Source organism: Amblyomma mixtum, chromosome 2 (genome assembly GCF_055824585.1).
Source record: "Amblyomma mixtum isolate Tamu chromosome 2, ASM5582458v1, whole genome shotgun sequence".
Taxonomy (NCBI): domain Eukaryota; kingdom Metazoa; phylum Arthropoda; class Arachnida; order Ixodida; family Ixodidae; genus Amblyomma; species Amblyomma mixtum.
The window spans coordinates 144657989-144680689 of record NC_143013.1 but is presented as its reverse complement, the minus strand read 5'-3'; the positions used below and the strand labels follow the sequence as shown (position 1 = coordinate 144680689).

General features: G+C 47.7%; 2 protein-coding genes across 2 annotated transcripts in view; one reads left to right on the top strand and one right to left on the bottom strand.

Annotated features, from left to right (window-relative positions):
• LOC149361145 (uncharacterized) overlaps positions 1-22701 on the bottom strand; it is a 157956-nt gene that overhangs the window by 50015 nt on the left and 85240 nt on the right. Inside the window, exons 24-29 of the mRNA XM_089572591.1 lie at positions 21207-21311; positions 19956-20114; positions 18698-18832; positions 12055-12139; positions 4146-4231; positions 2629-2691 (exon numbers count right to left, since the gene is read on the bottom strand). Coding sequence (XP_089428717.1) covers positions 2629-2691; positions 4146-4231; positions 12055-12139; positions 18698-18832; positions 19956-20114; positions 21207-21311 — 633 coding nt within the window. The remainder of the gene's footprint in view (positions 1-2628; positions 2692-4145; positions 4232-12054; positions 12140-18697; positions 18833-19955; positions 20115-21206; positions 21312-22701) is intronic.
• LOC149361146 (uncharacterized) lies at positions 4377-6146 on the top strand. The gene is made up of 2 exons (XM_089567446.1): positions 4377-4386; positions 4840-6146. The coding sequence occupies exons 1-2, from the start codon at positions 4377-4379 to the stop codon at positions 5937-5939; spliced, it is 1110 nt and encodes a 369-aa protein (XP_089423572.1). The 3' UTR covers positions 5940-6146.

Here is a 22701-nt window from a genome sequence, read left to right as displayed (position 1 = left end):
ATGCAAGTGGTTTCGAGAAGTCACTTCCCAAGGACAGATTTAGAACGGATATGCCTCGCGCAGGAGCGAGTTTTACGAATCACTAACCGCAGAGACTCTGCCGCGATAACATTGACCTCGAGAACACTGCCAATGGCACGCAAAGGTTTTCAGGCCTGACGCTAGCTCTTTCATTAAGGAATTTTTTTCGTAATTTAGATGGTAACTATCACACAGTGCTTTTAGTCTGAGAAAGAAACAGAAATGCCCAGGAAAATGTTTTCTTTTCTCTTCTTATTTCTACAGCCACATTTATAGATGAACAGGGGCATTCAATGCAATTTTTTTTCTCATCATGCGAAGCAACTTTTGTCAGTGATCTCAGCGAGAATACTAAGAACTCGAACACTGCTTGTTAGTTGTTGTTCGTGGCTATTTATTCATAAAAACAAAATTGGAAGGAAAGATGTTGCTAGCCGCGGCATCTGCCATCGAAACCTGAATCACCTGAGCTGCGGCTAGCGGGAATAAATGGACAGAGAGAGGCAAATAAAGGGGGAGCGATAGGAGAAAGAATAGGGTTAGGACGGCAATATACACTATGTACAACTGCATGATATGTAAATAGAAATGCACGTGGGGCACTGCACCGCGCATGGTTCTCAACAGTGCTCGGTGCGCGGGTGTGCAGATTGCTTAGTAGGGGGGGGGGGGGGGGGGGGGGGGAGCGGCCGGTCGTAGCCCACGCGATGTCTTTGGCGCCGGCACAGATGGGTTGCCCTGCGCCAGTCAGAGCATCGCGCGAGGCCATTGTCTTCGCGCCGGGGCATCGACACACGCTGTGCGCGTGCCGTTACCGCTTTTTTCTTTTTCCTGCTTTGCTTAAATAGTTAGATTATTGCATTACTGGGCCGCCTGCATTTTTTCGGACCTTTGCATTTTGCAGTCATGTTAACTACGAAAGCTCTTTGTAAGGAGCTGCGTTTTGAAGGACGCTCAAAAGTATTAAAATAGCGATGGGAGCTGAGGATACTATTTGAACGATAATATCAGTGTTTCTTTCCTGGCTAGTTTTTAAGGCGGAAGCCTTTAATGTCTCATCGTTGTAAGCAGCAGTTGTCGACAGAAAATGTCACGCTTTTCAATTGGTGGAAACGGTCGTGACGTCACAGTGCGCGAATTTCAAACCGGGCCAATTGTACTTTGGCTAGTAACCATGCAACCAATTGAAGGGATCGTATAGTGATGCTCCAAGTAAGTGGGACAGAGCTTAGTTATTTGCTTAATTACCCAATTAGCCTAATTAGCTTTACTAGTCAGGCCATATAAATAAATACAACCGATTAAGAAATTGGTCGAGCTCAGGAATCGAACCCCGGTCTTCGGCGTGAGAGACGAGCATGCTACCCACTCCGCCATGCCTGCTCGATGGTTTGGAATGAACAAAGGCGCGTCTAGTGAATACGGTGTGTTCACTCACTCTCATCCTCCTCCATTCCCTTCCCGCGAGGTTTAGGTGTCCACCGACAAATGAGAGACAGATAGATTTCCTTTCCTCAAAAACCAATTTACTCACGAGCGAGGCGTAGAACCGAATGGGCGATGGCGTTCTATGGACTCCTTGGCAGTGTTGCAAGACGCTGTCGCGTTCCACTCTTAGGGGCATCAGTGACCACACTTTAGGTCAAAAAAGTGCCCCCCTGAATTTTGTGAGACAGTTACTGCGTAATTTCCTTTCCTCAAATACAATTTTCATTTTCTTCATTACGGCTCCTCTTTATCTATCTTCTTTCACTCCCACTTCCTGCCTTCCTCTACGGTGCGGTTCAGGTGTCCACCGAGATGACAGAGAATTACTGCGCCATTTCCTTTCCTAAAAAAGCGTTGCGTTAAAAGGGCAAGGCATCGCGCTGAACGGGTGGTATTCCGTGGACTCCCTGGCAGCGCTACAACGCGCTGTCGTGTTCCATTCCTAAAGGCGAAGCTTAAGCCTCATTAATTAGCAGTTAATTAGTATTCAGGTATTAATCAGTAATTAACCATTAATTAGTCATTTGTCATCACTTAGTAATTAGTACTCAATCATATGTGACGCCACCGGTGCCACAGAAACAGCGAAGGTGGTACGGAAAACGCTTCCGCCTCTACCCACTTTAGACAGTCAAAGTGCCCTCTGAATTTTTTATCTCAGCTGGAAATAAAACCTTCTTCTTTTATGACAAGGACTAAAATGGATTACAAAAGGAAAAATATTCAATGGGAGAGGGCTTTTTGCAGGGGTTCATGGGTGGTTGTTAGTCTCAGGACGGCAGCTCAGTACACGCCTTTCCACCGGTAAAATAAAACCGGTCGGAAATCAGATTTAACCCGTATTTTTCAATGCGCGGTCACGGTATACAAATAGTAGTGAAGAGGGTTTAACACGAAAGCGAAAGGCCGCCTTCATTTCAAATGCAAGCGGCTCTAAATGCAACAATATATGCCGAAGACCGCAGTCAGTATGAGAAGTTGTAAAAGCGCATTATTGACCACGCTTTCCTAGTTTCTCATGAAGGAGCGCTTTATGGAGTGTTCAGTCAATAAACATTGTTTCACCAACTTTACCACCGGCAGAAGAGAAAATGCCGTGACCATCTGGCGCGAACTTACCTCGTTACTCATGCTGAGGAATAGCTCTTTGTCAGGGCACTCCCGGAGCAAGGAACCGAGCTCCTGCGGTTAAAAATCGCGTTCAAGAGCACAGTATGGGACATTTCCCACCCATGGACTTACGGTGATGTCCTTGAGGTATTTGCAACTTTGTAAATAAAGAAAATGAAATGTATTATCTGGTCGTTGTCATTTTTTTTTCTCTTCGAGTAGCGGCTGCGCTCACCTCTTCACGCTCAGTAAACCAAATATTCACTGTTTTAAGCTTTGAGGCACAGTGCGTCTTAACCACTTTTTTTTTGCCACGAATTGCACCGCAGGAAGTGTACCGTTTCCTGTACGCTATACAAAAGATTTTGTAGGGCGCAATTAATTATCCTTATTGAACGCCACAATTTGTGTGTAGGAAACTTATCGCGCCCTGTTAAAGGCATTTAATAGCGGCCCCATCTGGTCCGCAGTATGCTGCGAGACAATTATTCAATGAATCAAAAGAAAACAGCCTCTATTGTAGGATAAACGCGGCCGCCTTCCTGTCATCTCGCTTTTTATCGATGGCAGTATCCACCTCCAAACAACTAGTGGGCATAAACAAAATTGCTTTCTGTGTTTGTTTAGCCTACGCCAGGGCAACTGTCGTTTCTCTTCGGTTCTCGGACTTTTGGTCCAACATTCCTATCGGCCGTTCGTCTCGCTGGGTGGGATATCGTGATCTTGACATTCGACAGATGGCGCTTTTTAATACTGTGTGTTTCTTCCGGCGTCCACAAAAGAGCGCCTTCTAGCACTCACGGTAATCAACAGGGGACTGCACGTGAAAAGAATGATGTTGGTTCATTGCGCGAGCAAAAAAAAAAAACGCGCTTTTTGAGCGCCAAACTGCGGGGTGCGTTAACTATGCCAGCGCTTTCATTACGCGGGCATGTACAGTATTACCCATTCAATGAGAAATATTTACGGGGTTGTTTTACCTCGCGTGTCGGAGGTCTGTTCCCTGCTTTCATGGCCAGCATGATCTTTTTCGTAATCGAGTAGTTTCGTTCCTAAATTTACCTCTTTGTCCAAACACGGCCGACCTAGTATCCAAATACACCTACCATGTTCAGACAATTTGGAAGTAAACACTGGCTCGATTATACATAAAAGGCGTCAAGGTTTTTTCGGGACGCAGTGTTATCGAACAAGCGAGCACATCGGCAGCGTTGCACTGGAGATGTAATACTAATGGCCCCTCAGTTAAACCTACAAAGGCACAGTTGGCGTTTGCGACATGATGGCGAGGAAGAAATAGGATAAAATTTTCTTGATTTCGATTTTTCGCTTTGACTGCCAAGCAAAGGGTATTGCTCAAGAGTACCAAATTGGAGCGAAAAGTTTTTCTGCGAGTTGTAAATTTCAGCTCTCAACCTTATTTGGAGAAGGAAAATATTTCCAGTCGCTTATCAGTGGATACCAACTGCACAGCCAAGACCAGTGTGCGTTGACTAATGCAATGAGTGAGCGCAATCAAACCTCACCTGAATCATTCGAGGCACCTGTGCACTTTCCACGTCACCGTTTTGCAGAATCTTGGACAGGACGCTGAATACATCGTTGTTTAGCTCTGAAAACAGGACATCTGTGTCACGATTCATTTAACTCCAGATATTAAGGAGGTGCGGCTCCATCTGTTGAGAGGAAATATGCTACTCGAACCGTATTATTTGTAATAAGTGTTGCTGTATAATCATCGGAACTAACTTATTAACATGATGCGTGGTTGGCTACTCACAACTGAAATTTTCTTAGCGCCGATATTGTACTCCGTTGTTATGAAATTATTACAAAGCAGAACAAAACGATGGCACGAAGTACAAGCGACACAAACACGTCATCATTATCATCAGCCCGACTGCGCCAATTGCGGGACAAAGGCCACTTTCATATTGTCAGTGGACAACGAAGAAGACAGTGCTGTGCTCGTGCAATGAGCGCGAAGAGGACGAAGTGTGATCTGTGCGCCGTTGGCCGGCAGTGGTTCGATTGAGCTGCTGTGAGCTGCTGTCAGCATCCCTGAGTGACTACTTCTTGTGTGCCTACATTTACGTAACATCTCTTGGTGGAGGTGCGGGGTACGAGCCGCCATGCCGCTGACCCGACGAGCCGACGAGCCGACGAGCCGATCCGTCGAGATAGCTACCGACGCGCTTGCCACGCCAACTGTCGTCCTAGCCCACCCTCGAGACCCGGGCACATTCTGCGGTACCGATGGCGTGGACGTCGAAGACTGGCTCTCGCTGTACGAGCGTGTGAGAACACACAACCGGTGGGATCCCACGATGAAGTTGGCCAACGTCATTTTCTACTTCACGGGCACTGCAAGGGTCTGGTTCGAGACACACGAGGAAGAACTGACCAGTTGGGACCTGTGCAAGCAGAAGCTTACCGAATTGTTCGGTAAGCCATTCGGACGTCACCTGGCTGCGAAGAAGGAGCTTGCATGCCGCGCACAATCCTCAACAGAGTCATATGTGTCTTATATTCAGGACATTTTAGCCCTCTGCATGAAAGTTGATTCCGCCATGTCAGAGAGTGACAAAGTAGGTCACGTTCTCAAAGGAATTGCAGACGACGCCTTCAACTTGCTGGTGTACAAGGACTGTGGAACGGTTGACGCCATCTTAAAAGAATGCCGCCGCTTTGAACAAGCGAAAAGCCGCCGTATTTCCCCTCAGTTCACGCGGTTGCCGAACACGGCGGCAACGTCGTCCTGCGTAGACTCATCCCAACCGTGCTCCCTGCCAACATCCGACAGCCTGACACGACTTGTACGCCGAGAACTAGAGGCAGTGTCTCCCACAATTTCCCAATTATCGGTACCGGACAGTGCCCCTGCAGTATCCCTTATACAGGCTGTTGTCCGACAAGAATTCGCCAATCTCGGGATCCGACCTGTATGCTCCATTAGTTGCCCAGATGCTCGCAATGTGTCTCCCGTGCTCGGTGCCCGACATCCGTACCACACTCGCCGCAGCCGCAACCCGGATGAGTGGAGAACACCTGACGACAGACCCATCTGTTTTAACTGCTCCCGAGTTGGTCACATCTCTCGACACTGCCGAAGCCGTCCGTCATCGACCTACCGCCGCTATCCTGATTCTTTCTATCCCCGCCGCTCGTCGTCGCCCCATGAACCACAGCTCGCAAGCTCCGACGCTCAGGCCCCTCCACCTAACCGCTCGTCGTCTCCTTACCGTCGTCGATCTCCGTCGCCCCAAACTCGACGCCCATCATCTCCTGGCCCGTATGCTCGATCCCGTTCGGAAAACTGATGGCTGCAGCGTCTGGAGGTGATGCTGCTCCGACGACCGACCTTGGAAATCCTCCTTTGACTCTACAAGCCCGACGGAATATACTTAGCGTAGACGTGGGCGGGATCCCTGTTACCGCTCTCATCGACACGGGAGCGCACGTCTCCGTTATGAATGCCTCTCTACGCCGTCGCCTAAGGAAAGTGCTCACTCCTGCCCACTCCGCTGTTGTTCGTCTCGCCGATGGCGGTACTTCCGCTGTCGTTGGAATGTGCACAGGCCGTGTGTCAATCGCCGGCCGCCATACTTCGGTTCTTTTCACTGTCCTCGAACACTGCCCTCATGACCTCATCCTTGGCCTTGACTTTCTTTACGAACATTCTGCCCTCATTGATTGCCCCACAAGTGTCGTTCAGCTCGCCCTACCTTTTAACGAGGAGCCACCGGCTCCAGTTGTCCATCGCCTATGTACCGTGGATTTTGTCCGCCTGAACCCCGAAGCCGTCACTTACGTATCATTCTCTTCCGTCCCACCAGTTCCCGATGGCCAATACATCGTTACTCCAGCCCTTGATGTGCCTCTCACACGGAGTGTTGCCCTTGCACATACAGTGGTCACTATGTTTGCCAATCGAGCGTCCCTTCCGATCCTCAACTTTTCATCGCACGTTCAGCCGCTTCTCCAAGCCATGTCGCTCGCCACGCTGTGCCCTGCTTCCGACTGCGTTGTATCAGCTGTCACCGGCTGTGTACCTCCCTCGCCGAAATGCCCCGAGTCCGATGTCCTACCATCTGACCAATACGCAAAAATGATTGCCCCTGACCTCTTACCAGCACAAACTCACGACCTCAGGTGTCTTCTTTCCTCATTTCACGACATCTTTGACTTCGACAACCGCCCTTTGGCTCGGACCTCTGTGGTTATGCATCGCATTAACACCGGTGACGCCGCTCCTATCCACAGACGTCCGTATAGGGTCTCCAGTACAGAACGGAACATCATTCAGCAGGAGGTGGACAAAATGCTTACCAAAGACATTATAGAGCCCTCGTCGAGTCCTTGGGCCTCACCAGTTGTCCTAGTTAAAAAGAAAGACGGGAGCTGGCGCTTTTGCGTTGATTACCGGCACCTTAACCGCATCACGAAAAAGGACGTGTATCCTCTCCCCAGAATTGACGACGCTTTGGATTGCCTTCACGGAGCCAAATTTTTCTCTTCCATCGACCTTCGATCCGGCTATTGGCAAACTGCTGTGGATGACCAAGACCGTGAAAAGACTGCATTCGTCTCACCAGACGGCTTATATCAGTTCAAAGTTATGCCGTTCGGTCTCTGCAATGCGCCAGCTACCTCCGAGAGAATGATGGACTCCTTGCTTCGAGGATTTAAATGGGTTACATGCCTATGTTACCTAGACGACGTCGTGGTTTTTTCGCCCTCATTTTCCACGCACCTCGAACGACTGACGAGCATTCTTTCTGTCTTCCGTAAAGCCGGGCTGCAGCTCAACTCGTCGAAATGCAAATTCGCTCGTCGCCAACTGACCGTCCTTGGACATCTGGTCGATGCCTCGGGTGTCCGCCCGGACCCTGCTAAAGTTCAAGCTGTCAAAGACTTCCCTCTTCCGCAATCGTCCAGGGACGTACGCAGCTTTGTAGGCCTGTGCTCTTATTTCCGACGTTTCATCAAAAATTTTGCTGGCATCACACGTCCCCTCACCGACCTCCTTAAGAAAGACAGCCCTTTTACCTGGGGCCCTGCCCAAGGAGAGGCATTTTCTTCCTTAATCCAATTGCTCACTTCCCCTCCTATATTGGCCCATTTCGACCCGTCGGCACCAACTGAAGTTCGCACAGACGCCAGCGGATATGGTATCGGCGCTGTGCTCGCCCAACGTCACCAAGGTCAAGACCATGTCATTGCGTACGCCAGCCGTCTTCTTTCCACCGCCGAGCGCAATTACTCCATAACGGAGCGCGAGTGCCTCGCCCTTGTTTGGGTGGTCGCTAAATTTCGACCCTACCTGTTTGGCCGCCTTTTCTCAGTTGTGACGGACCACCACGCTCTTTGCTGGCTTTCTTCGCTGAAGGACCCCACAGGCCGGCTTGGTCGTTGGGCATTGCGCCTGCAAGAGTACTCTTACACCGTTGTTTACAAGTCCGGGCGCCTACATCAAGACGCTGACTGCCTGTCTCGTCACCCTGTGGAGCCGCCAGATCCTGGAGACAATGACCTTGGCCCGTGCTTATTCGCTATCTCTGATCTGCTTAACATCGCGGCCGAGCAACGGCAAGATTCCTCCTTGCGTCCCCTTATTGACCGCCTCACCTGTGCCAACCCCGATCCTTCGCTCCAACTCTTTGTCCTTCAGGATGACATCCTCTACCGCCGCAACCTTCGCCCTGACGGCCCTCCGCTCCTGCTCGTCGTTCCTCAGCGTCTCCGCTCGTTTGTCCTCGCGGAACTACACGACCTGCCCACCGCGGGACACCTCGGTGTCTCCCGCACGTACGATCGGGTCCGACGCCGCTTCTTTTGGCCCGGCCTTTACCGTAGTGTTCGACGATACGTTGCCAGCTGTGACCTCTGTCAGCGAAGGAAGCGGCCCTCCACTTTGCCTGCCGGCCTTCTGCAGCCTATCGACGTACCTCTGGAACCCTTTCATCGTGTCGGACTAGACCTCCTCGGACCTTTTCCTACGTCCAGTTCCGGCAACCGTTGGATCGCCGTCGCGACTGACTACGCCACTCGGTACGCTATCACACGTGCCTTGCCAACCAGTTGCGCCACCGATGTCGCCGATTTCCTGTTGCAAAATGTCATCCTTCATCACGGTGCCCCACGCCAATTGCTGACGGACCGCGGCCGCTACTTTTTGTCCCGGGTAGTTGACGACATACTCCGGTCCTGTTCCACGCAGCATAAACTCACTACAGCGTACCATCCTCAAACGAACGGGCTTACCGAGCGCCTGAATAGGACCCTCACTGACATGCTATCCATGTACGTCGCACCCGACCACCGTGATTGGGACATTGCCTTGCCCTATGTAACATTTGCTTACAATTCATCGCGGCATGACACCACGGGCTATTCGCCTTTCTATCTTTTGTATGGCCGGCATCCTGCGTTGCCACTGGATACACTCCTGCCGCTTTCTTCGGCCTCGACCACGGAGTACGCACGTGACGCCATCGCTCAAGCAACCTCGGCCCGCGAAATCGCCCGCGACCGTCTCACCGCCTCCCAGGCCTACCAGAAGTCAGTTTACGACCGCCGACATCGCCCAGTCCACTACACGCCAGGATCACTCGTCCTCGTTTGGTATCCCTCTCGCCGTGTCGGCCTTTCAGAAAAACTCCTACATCAGTATAAGGGCCCTTATCGCGTGCTCCGTCAGGTGACCGACGTGACTTATGAGATTGCCCCCTTCGACCCTCCGTCGTCATCCACCCCCCCTACCACTGACGTTGTTCACGTGGTTCGCCTCAAGCCATACCGTGCACCTGCTCCGTCTTCCACTTAGCATCGGGACGATGCTTTCGCCGCCGGGAGTTGTGTCAGTGGACAACGAAGAAGACAGTGCTGTGCTCGTGCAATGAGCGCGAAGAGGACGAAGTGTGATCTGTGCGCCGTTGGCCGGCAGTGGTTCGATTGAGCTGCTGTGAGCTGCTGTCAGCATCCCTCAGTGACTACTTCTTGTGTGCCTACATTTACGTAACAATATCCTTCGACCTAACCCTGTCCTGCGCCAGCCGCGGCCACCCCATCCTCGCAAACTTCCCAATCTCATCCGCCCACCTAATTTTATGCCGCCCCCTGCTACGTTTCCCTTCCCTTGGAATCCAGTCTCTTACCCTCCAGGGCCATCGGTTATTCTGCTTTCGCATTACATACACGCCCGAGCCCAGTTCTTCCTATTGATTTCGACTACAATGCCATTAACCCGTGTTTGATCCCTGACCCACACTACCCTCTTCGTGCCTCTTAATGTTACACCAATCCTTTTTTTCCTTAGCTCGCTGCGTTGTCCTTAACGTAATCTGAACCCTTTTCGTTAGCCTCCACGTTTCTACCCCATAGGTGAGTGCCGGTAAGATACAGCTGTTGTATACTTTTCTCTTGAGGGATATTGGCAAACTGCCATTCATGACCCGAGAGAACCTGCCATATGCGCTCCACCCCATTCTTATTCTTTCGGTTATTTCCCTCTCATGATCCGGATAAGGAATCACTACCTGCTCTAAGTAGACATTATCTTACTACTTCCAGTACCTCGGTAGGAATTGTGAACTGCTGTTTCCTTGCGAGACTGATGAACATTACTTTCGTTTTCTGCACGTTAGCTTAGAGACCCGTATGCCGTTTGAGTGGGAGGCTAACAAAAAGGCATGGTTGCACAGGACTAATGTCTGGCTAATCAGGTTTAACAAGAGCTCGGTAAAAGAAAACAAAAGGGAGATTGAACGTGGTTGGTAAGGCCAGATGACAAATAGGTACACCGCACTTTGTTGTTTACTTCTGTTTCCGTTCGAGACTCGATTGAAAAGGGCGATTCGATGGCGGTGTGTTCTGGATCTATAGCACACGGATGGAAGTTGGTGAGGATGACGTCACGCAGAGGACAGCGCGAGAGACTGGCAGTTGAACCAGAGGGATATTCGGCTGTGGCGGTGCCGTAGTGTTCTAGTGGAGCCTAGTAAGCAAACAAGGGAAGGGGAATGAGGGGCTCGTTATAAACATGAGAGAAGCCAACAGCCCCAGACACCAAGGGACACAGGGGATTTTTAATTTATTTATTTATTTTGTGCTGTTGTTCGATTTAGAATATCACTGAATATGTTATCGCTTAAAGCTAATTGATTAGAAAAGCAGATGAAAAAACAACCACATGCCGCCGGTGGGATCCGAACCCACGACCTCCGAATTACGCGTCCGGTGCTCTACCGCGGAGCTACGGCGACGGCTGTCAAATCTTCTGCTTTCGGGGGTATTTATGTTTACAAATAACCTAACTTTTTTTCTTTTTTTAGAGTGTTCATCAGCGCCACCACATTCTTAAGCGGCGGACGTAGCACGTCCTGAGTTACCGCTGATGTGACGTAGAACGTCATCGAACGGCGGGGGTGGAAGCTGTGCGAAAACCCTCTTATGCTTCCTATGGCGTCAAGGCTGCCAGAACCGAGGCCCTCGCTAAGCAATTAAGCAAACAAGGGAAGGGGAATGAGGGGCTCGTTATAAACATGAGAGAAGCCAACAGCCCCAACAGCCTAGGTTAAGGTTAAGCCCCAACAGCCTAGGTTAAGGAAGTACATCGAATTTGTGCAGATTTACTTCCTAAAGAAGAATGACGACTTCTCCGCTGCAGTTCTGCAGCTGCAGACATGCAGCGAAAGTTGCCGCATGTTCCTTTCCTGCAGTGCTTCCTTGCTCAGTTGCTCTCTTTTTTGCCCAAAATTATGACTAAAGTCTCGTGAAGTGTTGTCACGAAAGATTCGTTTTTGCGAAGGGGAGTTTCCTCTACGTCATCAAGAGATGGCTCCAGCAGCAAGGCAACTCCTCGACTGAAGTTGGGCAGCTACATACTGTATGCTTACTTTCAATTACTTCAGATTCATATAATGGACTAATAAAGTGTTTCACTGGTGAGCTCTTTTCAAAATCCGAAATCATGACTCATGGAGTTTATTCGCAAAAACGAATATTATCTTTTGCTACCGCTCTCCTAGTTTAGCATAAAACGTACTCCAGATAAAACGGATGCTTTTTATTGAATCGTGCAAGTGAATTATAAACAGTTTCCTCGAGACTCCTCTTATTGTCTCTCTGCCTGTAAGCTGGCAACGTTTTCTCTATTTATGAATTGTCTTCGACTATTACCGGTGTTGTCGCTAATATGTGAAAGAAACCGAGCCGGAACTGGAAGTAAAAATTAAAACAAAATCTTAAAAAAACCCAGGAGTGTTTTTTCTACCATGTCTCGTTATTCGGAACCTACTTGCATTGGGTGAAGACGGAAAAACTGTTTGGCTTTGGCCGGAGCTATCTCCTATCAAAGGTCTGGAAGTGAGTAGTTTTCTAATGCACTTTCACATTGTAAAACATTGAACAAAGAATAATGGCTCATATACGAACCTCCGTTGGCCTTTGCAAGAACCTGAAGAATTATGAGGTTGTAGATTGAAGACGCCGTCCCCGAAACAACCAGGCTGGTTGCCGGCTGGAAAAAAAATGGCAATATTCATCTCAACGTGCATCAATGGTTACAGATTAGTTGAGCTAAATTGTTAGTACCTATAGAAGGACTCCAAAATTAATAAAGGTCCTAAAAGAGACGTACCCAACACTGAAGATTGTATACGAATCACTGCTCAGAAAAGTAACTCTACCACCTGTATGCAGGCTTCAGTCAATTAGGAATCGCAAACCAGGGAATCAGAAGCTTAGTTTATCGAGTTCTGTTTGCAATGCAACACAGACCCTTCCTTCTCTTTTAGACGAGAGTGGGACACATAACCGCGCAGCAAGCGCTACCGTCTCAAATATTTACATTGCCTAGGCCCACGTAGATAACATGAGCGCAAGTGGGCAAACTTTGCGAGTGCTCTCTCCATGACTCACTGGAATATCATTTATACTGGCCAGCAGGTAACTATGAGAATTTACATTGATGGCATACTGCGCCTGTGACACGTCATTTACGTCCGTAGAATTACCAGTAGCGTTTTTATTGCGGAAATTTTGTTTATTTTAGCGATCCTGTAGAAACGTGTCGGTGTTAAAGCGTGTTTTCCTGTCTACACAGGCTCTACATGTTAATGTAAATGCAGAGAAGTCTTCACGGGTTGAGTTCCGAAGTAGCAAAGATTCATGGCGGCAGCCCATAAGAATGAAATTGCCCGTCACCTGTCAATAATAGCATCGAGTTACATTCGCGCGTATGGCTAGAAGAACCTGCCTACCCTTACGCTCCTGTCCCTGCCATAAAATTTGTCAAAAGATTCGTCTTCTCACGCCACGCATTCCTTCGCTAACACGGATCGAATGAATTCCACGTAACCGCCTGAAGTCCTAAACCCGTGCAGATTGTACGACCCGCCCAGCGACCCCACATCCGGCGCCGCACACCTACTCTCGTCCCTCTGTGAGCGGTGGCCCTCCCGTGCGGTTTTACACGTCCAAAGAAGGTTGTGCTTCGGACGTTCCGTGTAGGGACTGCCCTCATTGCTGCCACAACGCAAAAGTGGTCTCAATTTCGAGATTGATATCCCCGCCCCACTTATCCAGACTGCAAGTCTCGGAATGTGGAGGCAGGTATCCACCGCCTGTTGCAGGATTGCCTGGCGCTGAAGCCGACGAGAGTCCAGTGCCTCGCGGCAACGAGTATTCCTCGGAACAATCCTTCGCCATATACCGCACTCATCAGACGTGGCAGTAATTAAACTACTTTAATGAAATTCCAATAATCAAGTTACTTTCCTTCGTAATTTTTAATGTAATTCATTACATTTCTGGGCTGGCAATATAGTAACGCAATGAACTATTTTGGAGCGTTAATTTCACTGCAAAAGTTGTTAATTACTAGCGAAAAACATTTTGCAGACTAGAGTCCGTGCTTCACCCTGTATCGGCCATGCTTTGGCCTTGCGTTTGCGGGGTTGAGTATCTACGAAGCAAGAATAAATTACGAAGGGAACTGAAGACCACATCCATGCTTTGAAGGCGAACACATTCATTTTGGACTTTATATTTTTTCTTCCTTTCCAATGACACACCTACTCAATAGCATGCAGTCGTAAGGCAATGCATACATTACGTCCACTTTCATTCACCAAAAAGCAACGCGGTTTTGTGGGCCGTGGGTTGCATGCTCGCCACGCATTCTAAAAGTCCTGTGTTTCATTCGCCGACACCTTTATTTTGCTGATGACGGCATTGCGGGTTGTGGGCCACTTTTCCTGGACGCCGACAACGACGCCGGCTATCATTGCTAATGGGCCATATAAGGCTTTGGCGTTAAAACGAGCAACCAGCAATAGCCAGCACTACAGGGAAGCGGCGCACGCAGACAAAAGGCGAAGTCAGCACTGCCTTGGTGAAGGCTCTGCTTAGCAGACATAGGACTGCCGAACATCTTCCTGCACTGCTTGCGGTCTTGCACGCAAACGCGCCGCAAGGCCACCAGGAGAGCTCCATGACTATGGAATGCCGTACGGCACCTTCGCGCAGACGCACTGCGACTGCTTGAGCAAGTACTTCCATCTTGACTGCTCCATAATATACTGCCACGTCGCCGCACTGACAGGAGTCTTAGCTGACGTCGTCTAACAAAGTTGCTTGTGAATTTTCGGGAAAACTTGCTTTTGTGGCCGGATTTGAAACCCTATTTTTAACTCAAGGGCAACAAAATTAATACGTTTCTGTCCTTAGAAAATCTGTATCACATTCATCTGCTATAAATTTATTTGTATTTTGTTGTTTGCTTCTTTCCTTTCTTTTTTTCACCTCGGGTTGTTGTGCATACGCTGGTAAACTGTACTCTGTTCATGTAGCTATAGGAGGCCCTATTTGCCGCTTCGTCTTTTGGGCCTCTTCCTGTATATACTTATGACCATGTGCTCTTCCTCAAATTTAAAATAAAAACAATGTTCATGTTCTGATAGGCAACAGCGTCACCGTGACATTCAATTCATGTCCCCCAACTTGCCTCTAGAACGAATCAATTGAACAGCAGAATTGGCAGTTTCTCTGCGCCCGGGGAACTTCCGGGACGATGAGGGTGAACCGATGCACTCCCGCTGAATCGTCAGCAAAGCGGCTGCTCAACGGACTGGAGCTAGCTTTCTTCAAAGAGGGGCAAAATTTCGACGCCCACTTCCAAGCTCAATGCCGGTTAAACAAAAAAAAAACTGAAAATTTCGCACCAGCTGTTACCAATGCGCAACTTTTTAGCCTCGAAACTAAAAAGTAATTTCAAAGTCATTTTCATTACTTAGAGAAAGTAACTGTAATGTAATGTCAATACTTTTTAAAACCAGTAACTTGAAATGCAATTTGATTCCCATTACTTCTGCGAGGTTTCTAGGAAAGTAATCAGTAATGTAATCTAATTACTTTTCAAAAGTAATTTTCCCATGTATGGCATGCCTGTAGGGACCACATCATCACTCAATTCTCGACTTCATTAAATAAGCCAGCCTTTCTTCATTCATTCAGCAAGCGTTTCCTTTCAACCATCGTTACTTAACCGCTTTTGTCCTGTCTACCTCAGCGCTTGTCCTGTCTACCTCGTTTCTTTTGTGTCGTGTCTTTTGCGCAAAAAACCCAGAATGCTTTTGTGCCCTGAGGCAAAAAATATCGCTTAAAAAAACATTTCGTGAGTGGCGCACAGTGGAGCCTCCTGTGAGCATTGCTAGTTCGCTTCTGTCGCACATATTTGCAATCTCTAGTTGACTGCTCGCCACTTTGAAGCTTCTGCGGGTTCTGCTGCGCGACCTCAAGGGTGTGCGAGTTTTACGCGCAGTGCTGTTATACGGACCAGTTGGTTGATCACATCTAGAAACGTATGCGCTACTGAGAAGCACAACGGGTCAAAATGGCACATCAGACAAATGCGCTTGAGTTATTTTGTCGCTTGTTTCCAAAGAAACACAAGAGAACAAAATGACACAAACGTATGTGCGCTTGTGTAGTGTGTCATTTTGTTACCTTGAGTTTATAGGTAGCACATATGTTTGCAAATATGAGTTTTATGCCTCTCTGCTATGGAGAGCCGTACACGCCTTGACTCAGCCAAATAACTCTTTTTCTGAACACCCTTCCACAGCTATCACTCCATTCAACCCTATGTATATGCGCACATAGCTGCCGCGGTGGCTAGCTGGTAATGGTGCTTGGCTGCTGACCCGAAAGGCGCAGGTTTGACCTCGGCCAAGGCGTTAGCGTTTATACGTAGATGCAATGCTAGAGGATCATGCACTGTGCGATGTCAGTGCGCATTAAAGAACCTCAGGCGGTCGAAGTTATCCGGAGTCCTCCACTACACGTCCTTCATAGCCTGAGTAGCCTTGGGACGTTTCGCGCCCTGAAACTGAGAATATGTACGCATCGTTCCCATTAAATACCGTGTACTTGCTCATCAGTCTGTTATGGCTACTATGAGGCTAGTTGAGAAGGGTAGCGCGAAGGATGACAGTTGGAAGCGGGTTACGCGGACGGTTAGTTCAACCTTTTCTGCGAGATACTTTCTGTCATATACATCGTCCAACTAAAGTGTACCCATTTAAAACAGGTCTCTAAGTAACGTAATTAAAAACAAGGAGCTCAGCGCCGCGTTACAAGGAGGAGTTTCACCAGGAACTGAAATTACGTGGTCTGTAAATCTCTAGACTAGATGGGGTTGAGGAAAGACGAGAGGCGGTAATCATTTCAACTTTTTTTTTTATGTCGTTGATGTGTCGCACGCCACTAGTAGCGTTTATGGCTCCAGCACTAATGACAAAAGTGACAGAAATTCCTGTCGGGTGTGAAAAAAATTGTTTCGTTGTGAAATCAAGGAGTGTCTGCAAAAAAGCAACGGGGCGTGTACATCCCCCCCCCCCCCCCCCCTTCACCCCGCTTAAGTGGTCTATAGGCAACCAATGATTATTAGCCTATCTATGTCCAATGCAGGACAAAGGCCTTTCCCATATCTTTGAAGTCAACCCAGTAAGCTGTGCACATTTTTCTTCCTAAATTCTGTTAACCCCTTCAGTCCAGAAATATTGTCCAGTGGGAAGAAAATTTTTAACCGCTCAGGTTTTGGTAAGCCAGATGCGATAATTGCTGAGAGGAAACCCCAGTACATCAAATTACTAATTAGTCTATTGCCATGTCGTCGTCATGTGCACCATTTTGGATTCACTTCCTTTGAGTGGCTTCTGAACGATACCTTAAGGGACCCTGGCCCTTAGAGGCGCCGGCACGCGGGACCACCAGAACTGAGACGCACCCAGAGCGCCGCTGTGCCTAAGCTGTAGCAGCAACATCGCTGGCGCAACGCACTGGAAGACGAGAGAGCCGCTGCTCGCCGCCGTCGGAGTTCGAGCCGGGCGCCCACAGTGAACTTAACTGGACGAATAACTTATATCTCCTGGCAACATCGCAACAGTCGCTGCCTGCATTTGCAGCGCATTCTTCGTGTTGGCCTCGCACTTTTCTGAGAAATGTAATATGTTGTAGATCTACGTTTTACTTGTTCTCTTAAGTAAATGTCGTAATCGTGATGCCCGCTACACCAACAAAACAATTGCTTCATGCCCTTAAGGTGAATTTAAGTGTCCTAATTTTTTATCATAAATAGTCCAGTTGTAAAGAAATCAGCAAGCTTAAGGGCTTTTAATGCGTTCATGGGCGCAAATGAAGCTAACGCATATTTCAGCACAGTTGCTTTAAAGACCAGACGTCCGAATTCAAAAATTTTCTTCTGTGTTTATTTTTATGTGACGCTTCATATTGTTCCATGAGACTTCTCGCAAGATGTTGAGAGTGAAACTTTTTAGCACTTCTTAATACATTACCTGCCAAGAATAACCGAAACAGAGAAAAAATTACATTTCTATATGCAGATTCTGAGACCAAATTGGTGCCCTGTACAACAAGGCTGTTCCAAAACAGAGAGATCACGAGCGGAGTTCATTGTAAAAGCACCTAGTCGGCCAACTCTTGACCAATGTTTCTTGACACAGGATTCATTATTCACGGTGATGTCATAATCATCTCTACAACAGTCACTTCTTTGGCATGAGGATACCTTATGAGATATGAATTAACTAGTATTCAGGCTGAATTGCCTGCTTCGCTCATAAAATCGCTCACGAATGCCGAATTTCGAAACGCTCGTGCTTCCAGCCGGTTCACAGTTATGCGAGATGATCGCTCCCTTCCAATAAGTTCGCGACGGTGCTTCCACTAAGCCCTCATATAAGAAAGTTGAAGAGACAATTCCGGACGGCCGTCCAGAATAACAGCAAAAATAAAACAATAAAGAGGGGCACAGGAGCGTGACGCTGAACGCTTTTTTGGATCGTGAACACGCCGACAGAGATCACTCTAGTCGGTCGGCTAAATGGAAAGTGAACAACTAAATGCTCCGAGCAAAGGTCTCGTGACGTTCTCAAAGGTTAAAAAGCGCCTCTCTTCTATGCATCCTGGCATCCTAAAGATGGCGCCAAGTAGGCCACGAAAAGTCCGGTTTCTCATGAGACCTTCGGCCGATGTGTGATGTTCTTTATTTGCTTGTTCGCTCTGTAGTTCGTTTCTTTGTTTGTTTGATTTTTATGTCATCATATTTTTATTGTCATCCTTTCCATACATCGGCCTCATGCAAACAATATCTATTCTTTCCCCCCTGCAATGATGTTTTCGGCTGCTGCAAGTATTTCATCAATGAATATATAAATAAAAATTTTTCTTGAAAGCTTTCGAGCTCTTACCACGTCTAGAATATTGTCATTCTTGATTAGCCTTGCATTGTGACCTTATTTGATGTCCACAGTTAGAAGGCACTCTTTCGCGCATTTAACAGAAAATTATGGAAATACATTACCTCGCATCCATTCGCCAATAGAAAAAGCATAAGCTTCGTCTTTGAGCTGTCACTTCTGCCGCTTTCAGTTCTGAACACTTCACACTATTTAGCCCAATTACCTTTTTTTATATGTTCGGTCATTTTCGAGTGCATATATTTTACGAGGTAAAGTACAGTTCGTAGATCAGGCAAATTCGGCAGACTTCATACCTCACGGAGGTGGGGCAGGCTACGGCCAATGTAGTCGTACACCTCGGATGCCGTCCTCATTCCATCCGCAGAGAGCTGGAGGTCTGCAGCTCTTTCAGCGACTTCTTTCAATCCCTTGTCCATAGTAAGCAGCATCTGAACGTGGCAAAAAACGTATAGATCCTATTAACAAGGAAACATATTTAGCAACCCAGGACGGTGGGTATAAAATGTGACTACGGCGAGGGTCGACAGTAGTGTGAAATCTCCGAGCCTGAAAGGTCAATAGAGGTGAGTTTTTGGGCTACTGGGAGAGGGCTTGCTCAGACGCCTGAGGCGAGGGTTTAGAATCGCGCCCTTGGCCACAGAAGTTCAACACTAAGTCCATTAGCCAGCACGGCGGGTTTACGGCGTCTTCAGTTACTGATTCTCCCAACTTTGCTTTTCTAGCCGTGGTGCCCCAGGCTAAAATGTTGTAGCGCATTCGTACAGCACTTAAAGATCGCATCCGTGGTAACTAGTAACATTAGAATAATACTACCACGAATCGTCGTCTGTTTTTTTAGAGTGCAGCTCTTTGGCGCCTGTACCTGCATTCCGCGTCGTAGTCGGCGATGTCGGCGTAGTCGCCTAACACGCAACCTCAGAGGTCACAGTTCACCCAATTATCTGACAGGTAGCAGCAGAGCGGAACGTCACCTGCCACAGCGAGGGTGAGGTAGTGGACAACCGGAAAAAGGTTGCCATGGGAAGACCTCGGAGGTTGTACAGGAACGTAACACGCCATCTGCCAGCCGTTATGGGAAGGTACGTGAAGAGGTGCGCTCAAATTTGTGATTACAGGATGCCGTACTCTTCTATCAATTTTTTTCTAATGTTCTGGCACTAATCACCGGCATTTCATGGGTTTTTCACCTTGCCGGATACTGGAAAAGCGACCACAGCGCTCTGAAACAATCGTGTTCACACGCTGTGGTTTCCACCACTGTAGAGATTGTTGCCGATGTTTTTAGGCGCATTATATCCAAACTTACACGTGGCGTTAACATTGGGCACTGTTGAGAGCGGCAAGCGTTCCCAACCCCTCGACAGTCATGCGCGCTTGCTGTTGTCAGAGAGTTTATTTAATTGCGCGGGCACAGGTTCTTTAATAGACACCAGGAGTATTACGCCAGCATTTCTGCCTTCAGTAAACTACAACGCCTGTCCTCGCATCACCCGGACGGACATTAATGACATTTTATCAATTGGTCTGGCTGATCTTAAGAACGCTTCTTACCTTCCCGATATAATACAGCTGCAGAGGCACTTTCTTCTTTTCGAAAGCCCTGAATCGCTTCACTGCGTCTTGCAGCTCGTCGCTGGGGTCCCGTCCCATGATGCTGTAAAACATCGACTTCTGCATGAGGCTAGCGTCAGAGCCAGGGCTTCGATTACCCTGAAAAAAAAGAACCCTGTGTTTCAGTATTTTTCAGCGAGTATGTACTAGGCAAATATGTACCAACGAAAATTGCGGTTGAAGTTTTCTAAGCATCAAGGCAGACGACAGTATTCCACCGTATGCACCTCATACCGAGAAGTGTCACCAGCACATGAGCACAAGCAAGAACTGTGGGGAAATGTGCTGGTAGGAATGAAGTCGCTTTTGACGGAAGTCGACGCAGAATTTTGTAGTCGTTGTCTGGGTACACGTGTCCTCTCTGACTAGTGCGCTTGTGCTCGCGGAACAGAGGCTTCCAACCCTCTTAGCGAAGAATTTTGTCCAACGACCGAAATATCCAGGACAAGATGTCTCCGCACTCAAATTGCGCTCACTGAAGGCAGTATCATGAGTTTCACAAAGGCAGCTGAACTGAAAAATCGCGACCGTCGGTCCATGTGAAAGAGTTCATAAGTTACCGAGGATGGCGTTATAATGCGTAGTACATTGCCAGGGGGCAACGAAAAAAGACGAGGATACACAGCTGCGCCGACCATTTGGAACTTTATTTTGGCTTATTGGAGATTAACGTCCTGAAGCAACTCCGGCTATGAGGGACGCCGTAGTGAAGGGTTCCGGAAATTTCGACCACCTGGGGTTCTTTAACGTGCACTGACATCGCACAGCACACGGGCCTCTAGAATTTCGCCTTCATCGAAATTCAGCCGCCGCGGCCGGGATCGAACCCGCGTCTTTCGGGTCAGCAGCCGAGCGCCTTAACCACTGAGCCACCGCGGCGGGTCAATGTACATTTTGTTCGTTAGGAAACGCTAAGTATATCCATAGAATGACATCTAAACTTGCTCGTTTTTCCCTTTTGTTATTTTAACCAAAGTCAGAGCAACTCATGCGCAAACGATTAATGGAATGACTGTGAATCTCTTCGTTTCATAACGGTTTTATCACTGCCGCACTGTGCCCACTTTGTCTCCTATGCTCCATTAATGCACACAATTGAAGTTTTCATTTTCAAAGCCTTAGACGTAAGCGCATTGGTTAGATTTTTTTTCCTTCATCGCGGCACCTTAAGTTCTCAGTTCAGATACTTACATCGGACAGCCACAAAAAGTAGTTGTAGCGGTGTACCGGCATCCACAACGGCAAATACTGCGTAGGGTCCGGGTTATATGGAAGCATTGGCTGCCTTCCCTGGATCTGTTATGCAAAAGGGAATAAAACAAAAGTGGTTAACCTCAGCACCTCCGATTGTCTTCCGTGCAGCGCTGAAACCACCAGCGACTAAAGTCTTCAATATAAGCAATCTTATCGCTAAAGCATATTGCGTGAGAACATATCATGCGATGTTGGCTAAAGAACACCTGTAACGCCACTTAAGACTGCTAGAGTTAGGGCCAGTTTGCACATACTAAGATATTAAAGCTGACAAATTATTCGCATCTCAACACAGAAAAAAGCATCTAAAACAATGCAGAACAGGAAAGAAGTGAGTATTCAAACCGGACAAGTGATACGTGATGTTCTGAAGCAAGTTCTAAAAAAACATGGCAGGTCATGCTCTGCAAGAGTAAGGTTTGAATGCGCTAGCAAGCAGTTTTTTTTTGTTTTTTTTTTATTTATTTCATACTGCAGATCATGTTACAGATCCAAGCCGAATAAATACATATTAGATAACACAGATACACGGGCAACAAGTAAAATAAAACGAAAAACTAAAAATAAAAAAGGCATGCAGGATGACTATGGGCTTACATTTTATCGTGTCAGAGAATTCCACTCGCAGATGGTACGCGGGAAAAAGGAAAATTTAAAAGTGTCAGTTCTAGTAAAGTACGGGTAAGTGAACCGGGATGGTGGTGACGGGTGAAGCGTGTAGCTAAAAACGATAAATAGGTTTATGGTTTATGGTTTATGGGGTTTAACGTCCCAAAGCGACTAAGGCTATGAGAGACGCCGTAGTGGAGGGCTCCGGAAATTTCGACCACCTGGGGTTCTTTAACGTGCACTGACATCGCACAGTACACGGGCCTCTAGAATTTCTCCTCCAAAGAAATTCCAGCCGCCGCGGCCGGGATCGAACCCGCGTCTTTCGGGTCAGCAGCCGAGCACCATAACCGCTGAGCCACCGCGGCGGCAAAAAAACGATAAATAGGGTGCAGGATCAAGCGCCAGTTTGTTATTTATGAGCAAGGAAAGAAATTATTGTTGAATATTTTTTCTTCTTGCCTCAAGAGGTTGGATACGGTTAGATTTCATTAGCTCAAACGGAGAATCAAAAGGCGAAAATTTAGAATAAGTAAATCTTACGGCTTTTCTTTGGATTCTTTCAATTTTCTTAATATTGGTAGTAGTATAAGGATCCCACACCACGCATGTATATTCGAGCGTAGGCCTGATTAGTGAGTTAAACGCGAGAAGTTTAACCTGAGGGGTGGCTTTGGAAAGTTTATTTCTTAAAAAACATAGTTTGCGAAAGGCGGATGAACAGATATTTTCTACATGTGAATTCCAGGCTAGATTATTAGTTAATGTTACACTTAGGTATTTAAAACTGGAAACTTCCTGTAGTGGTATTTGTCCGAGATGA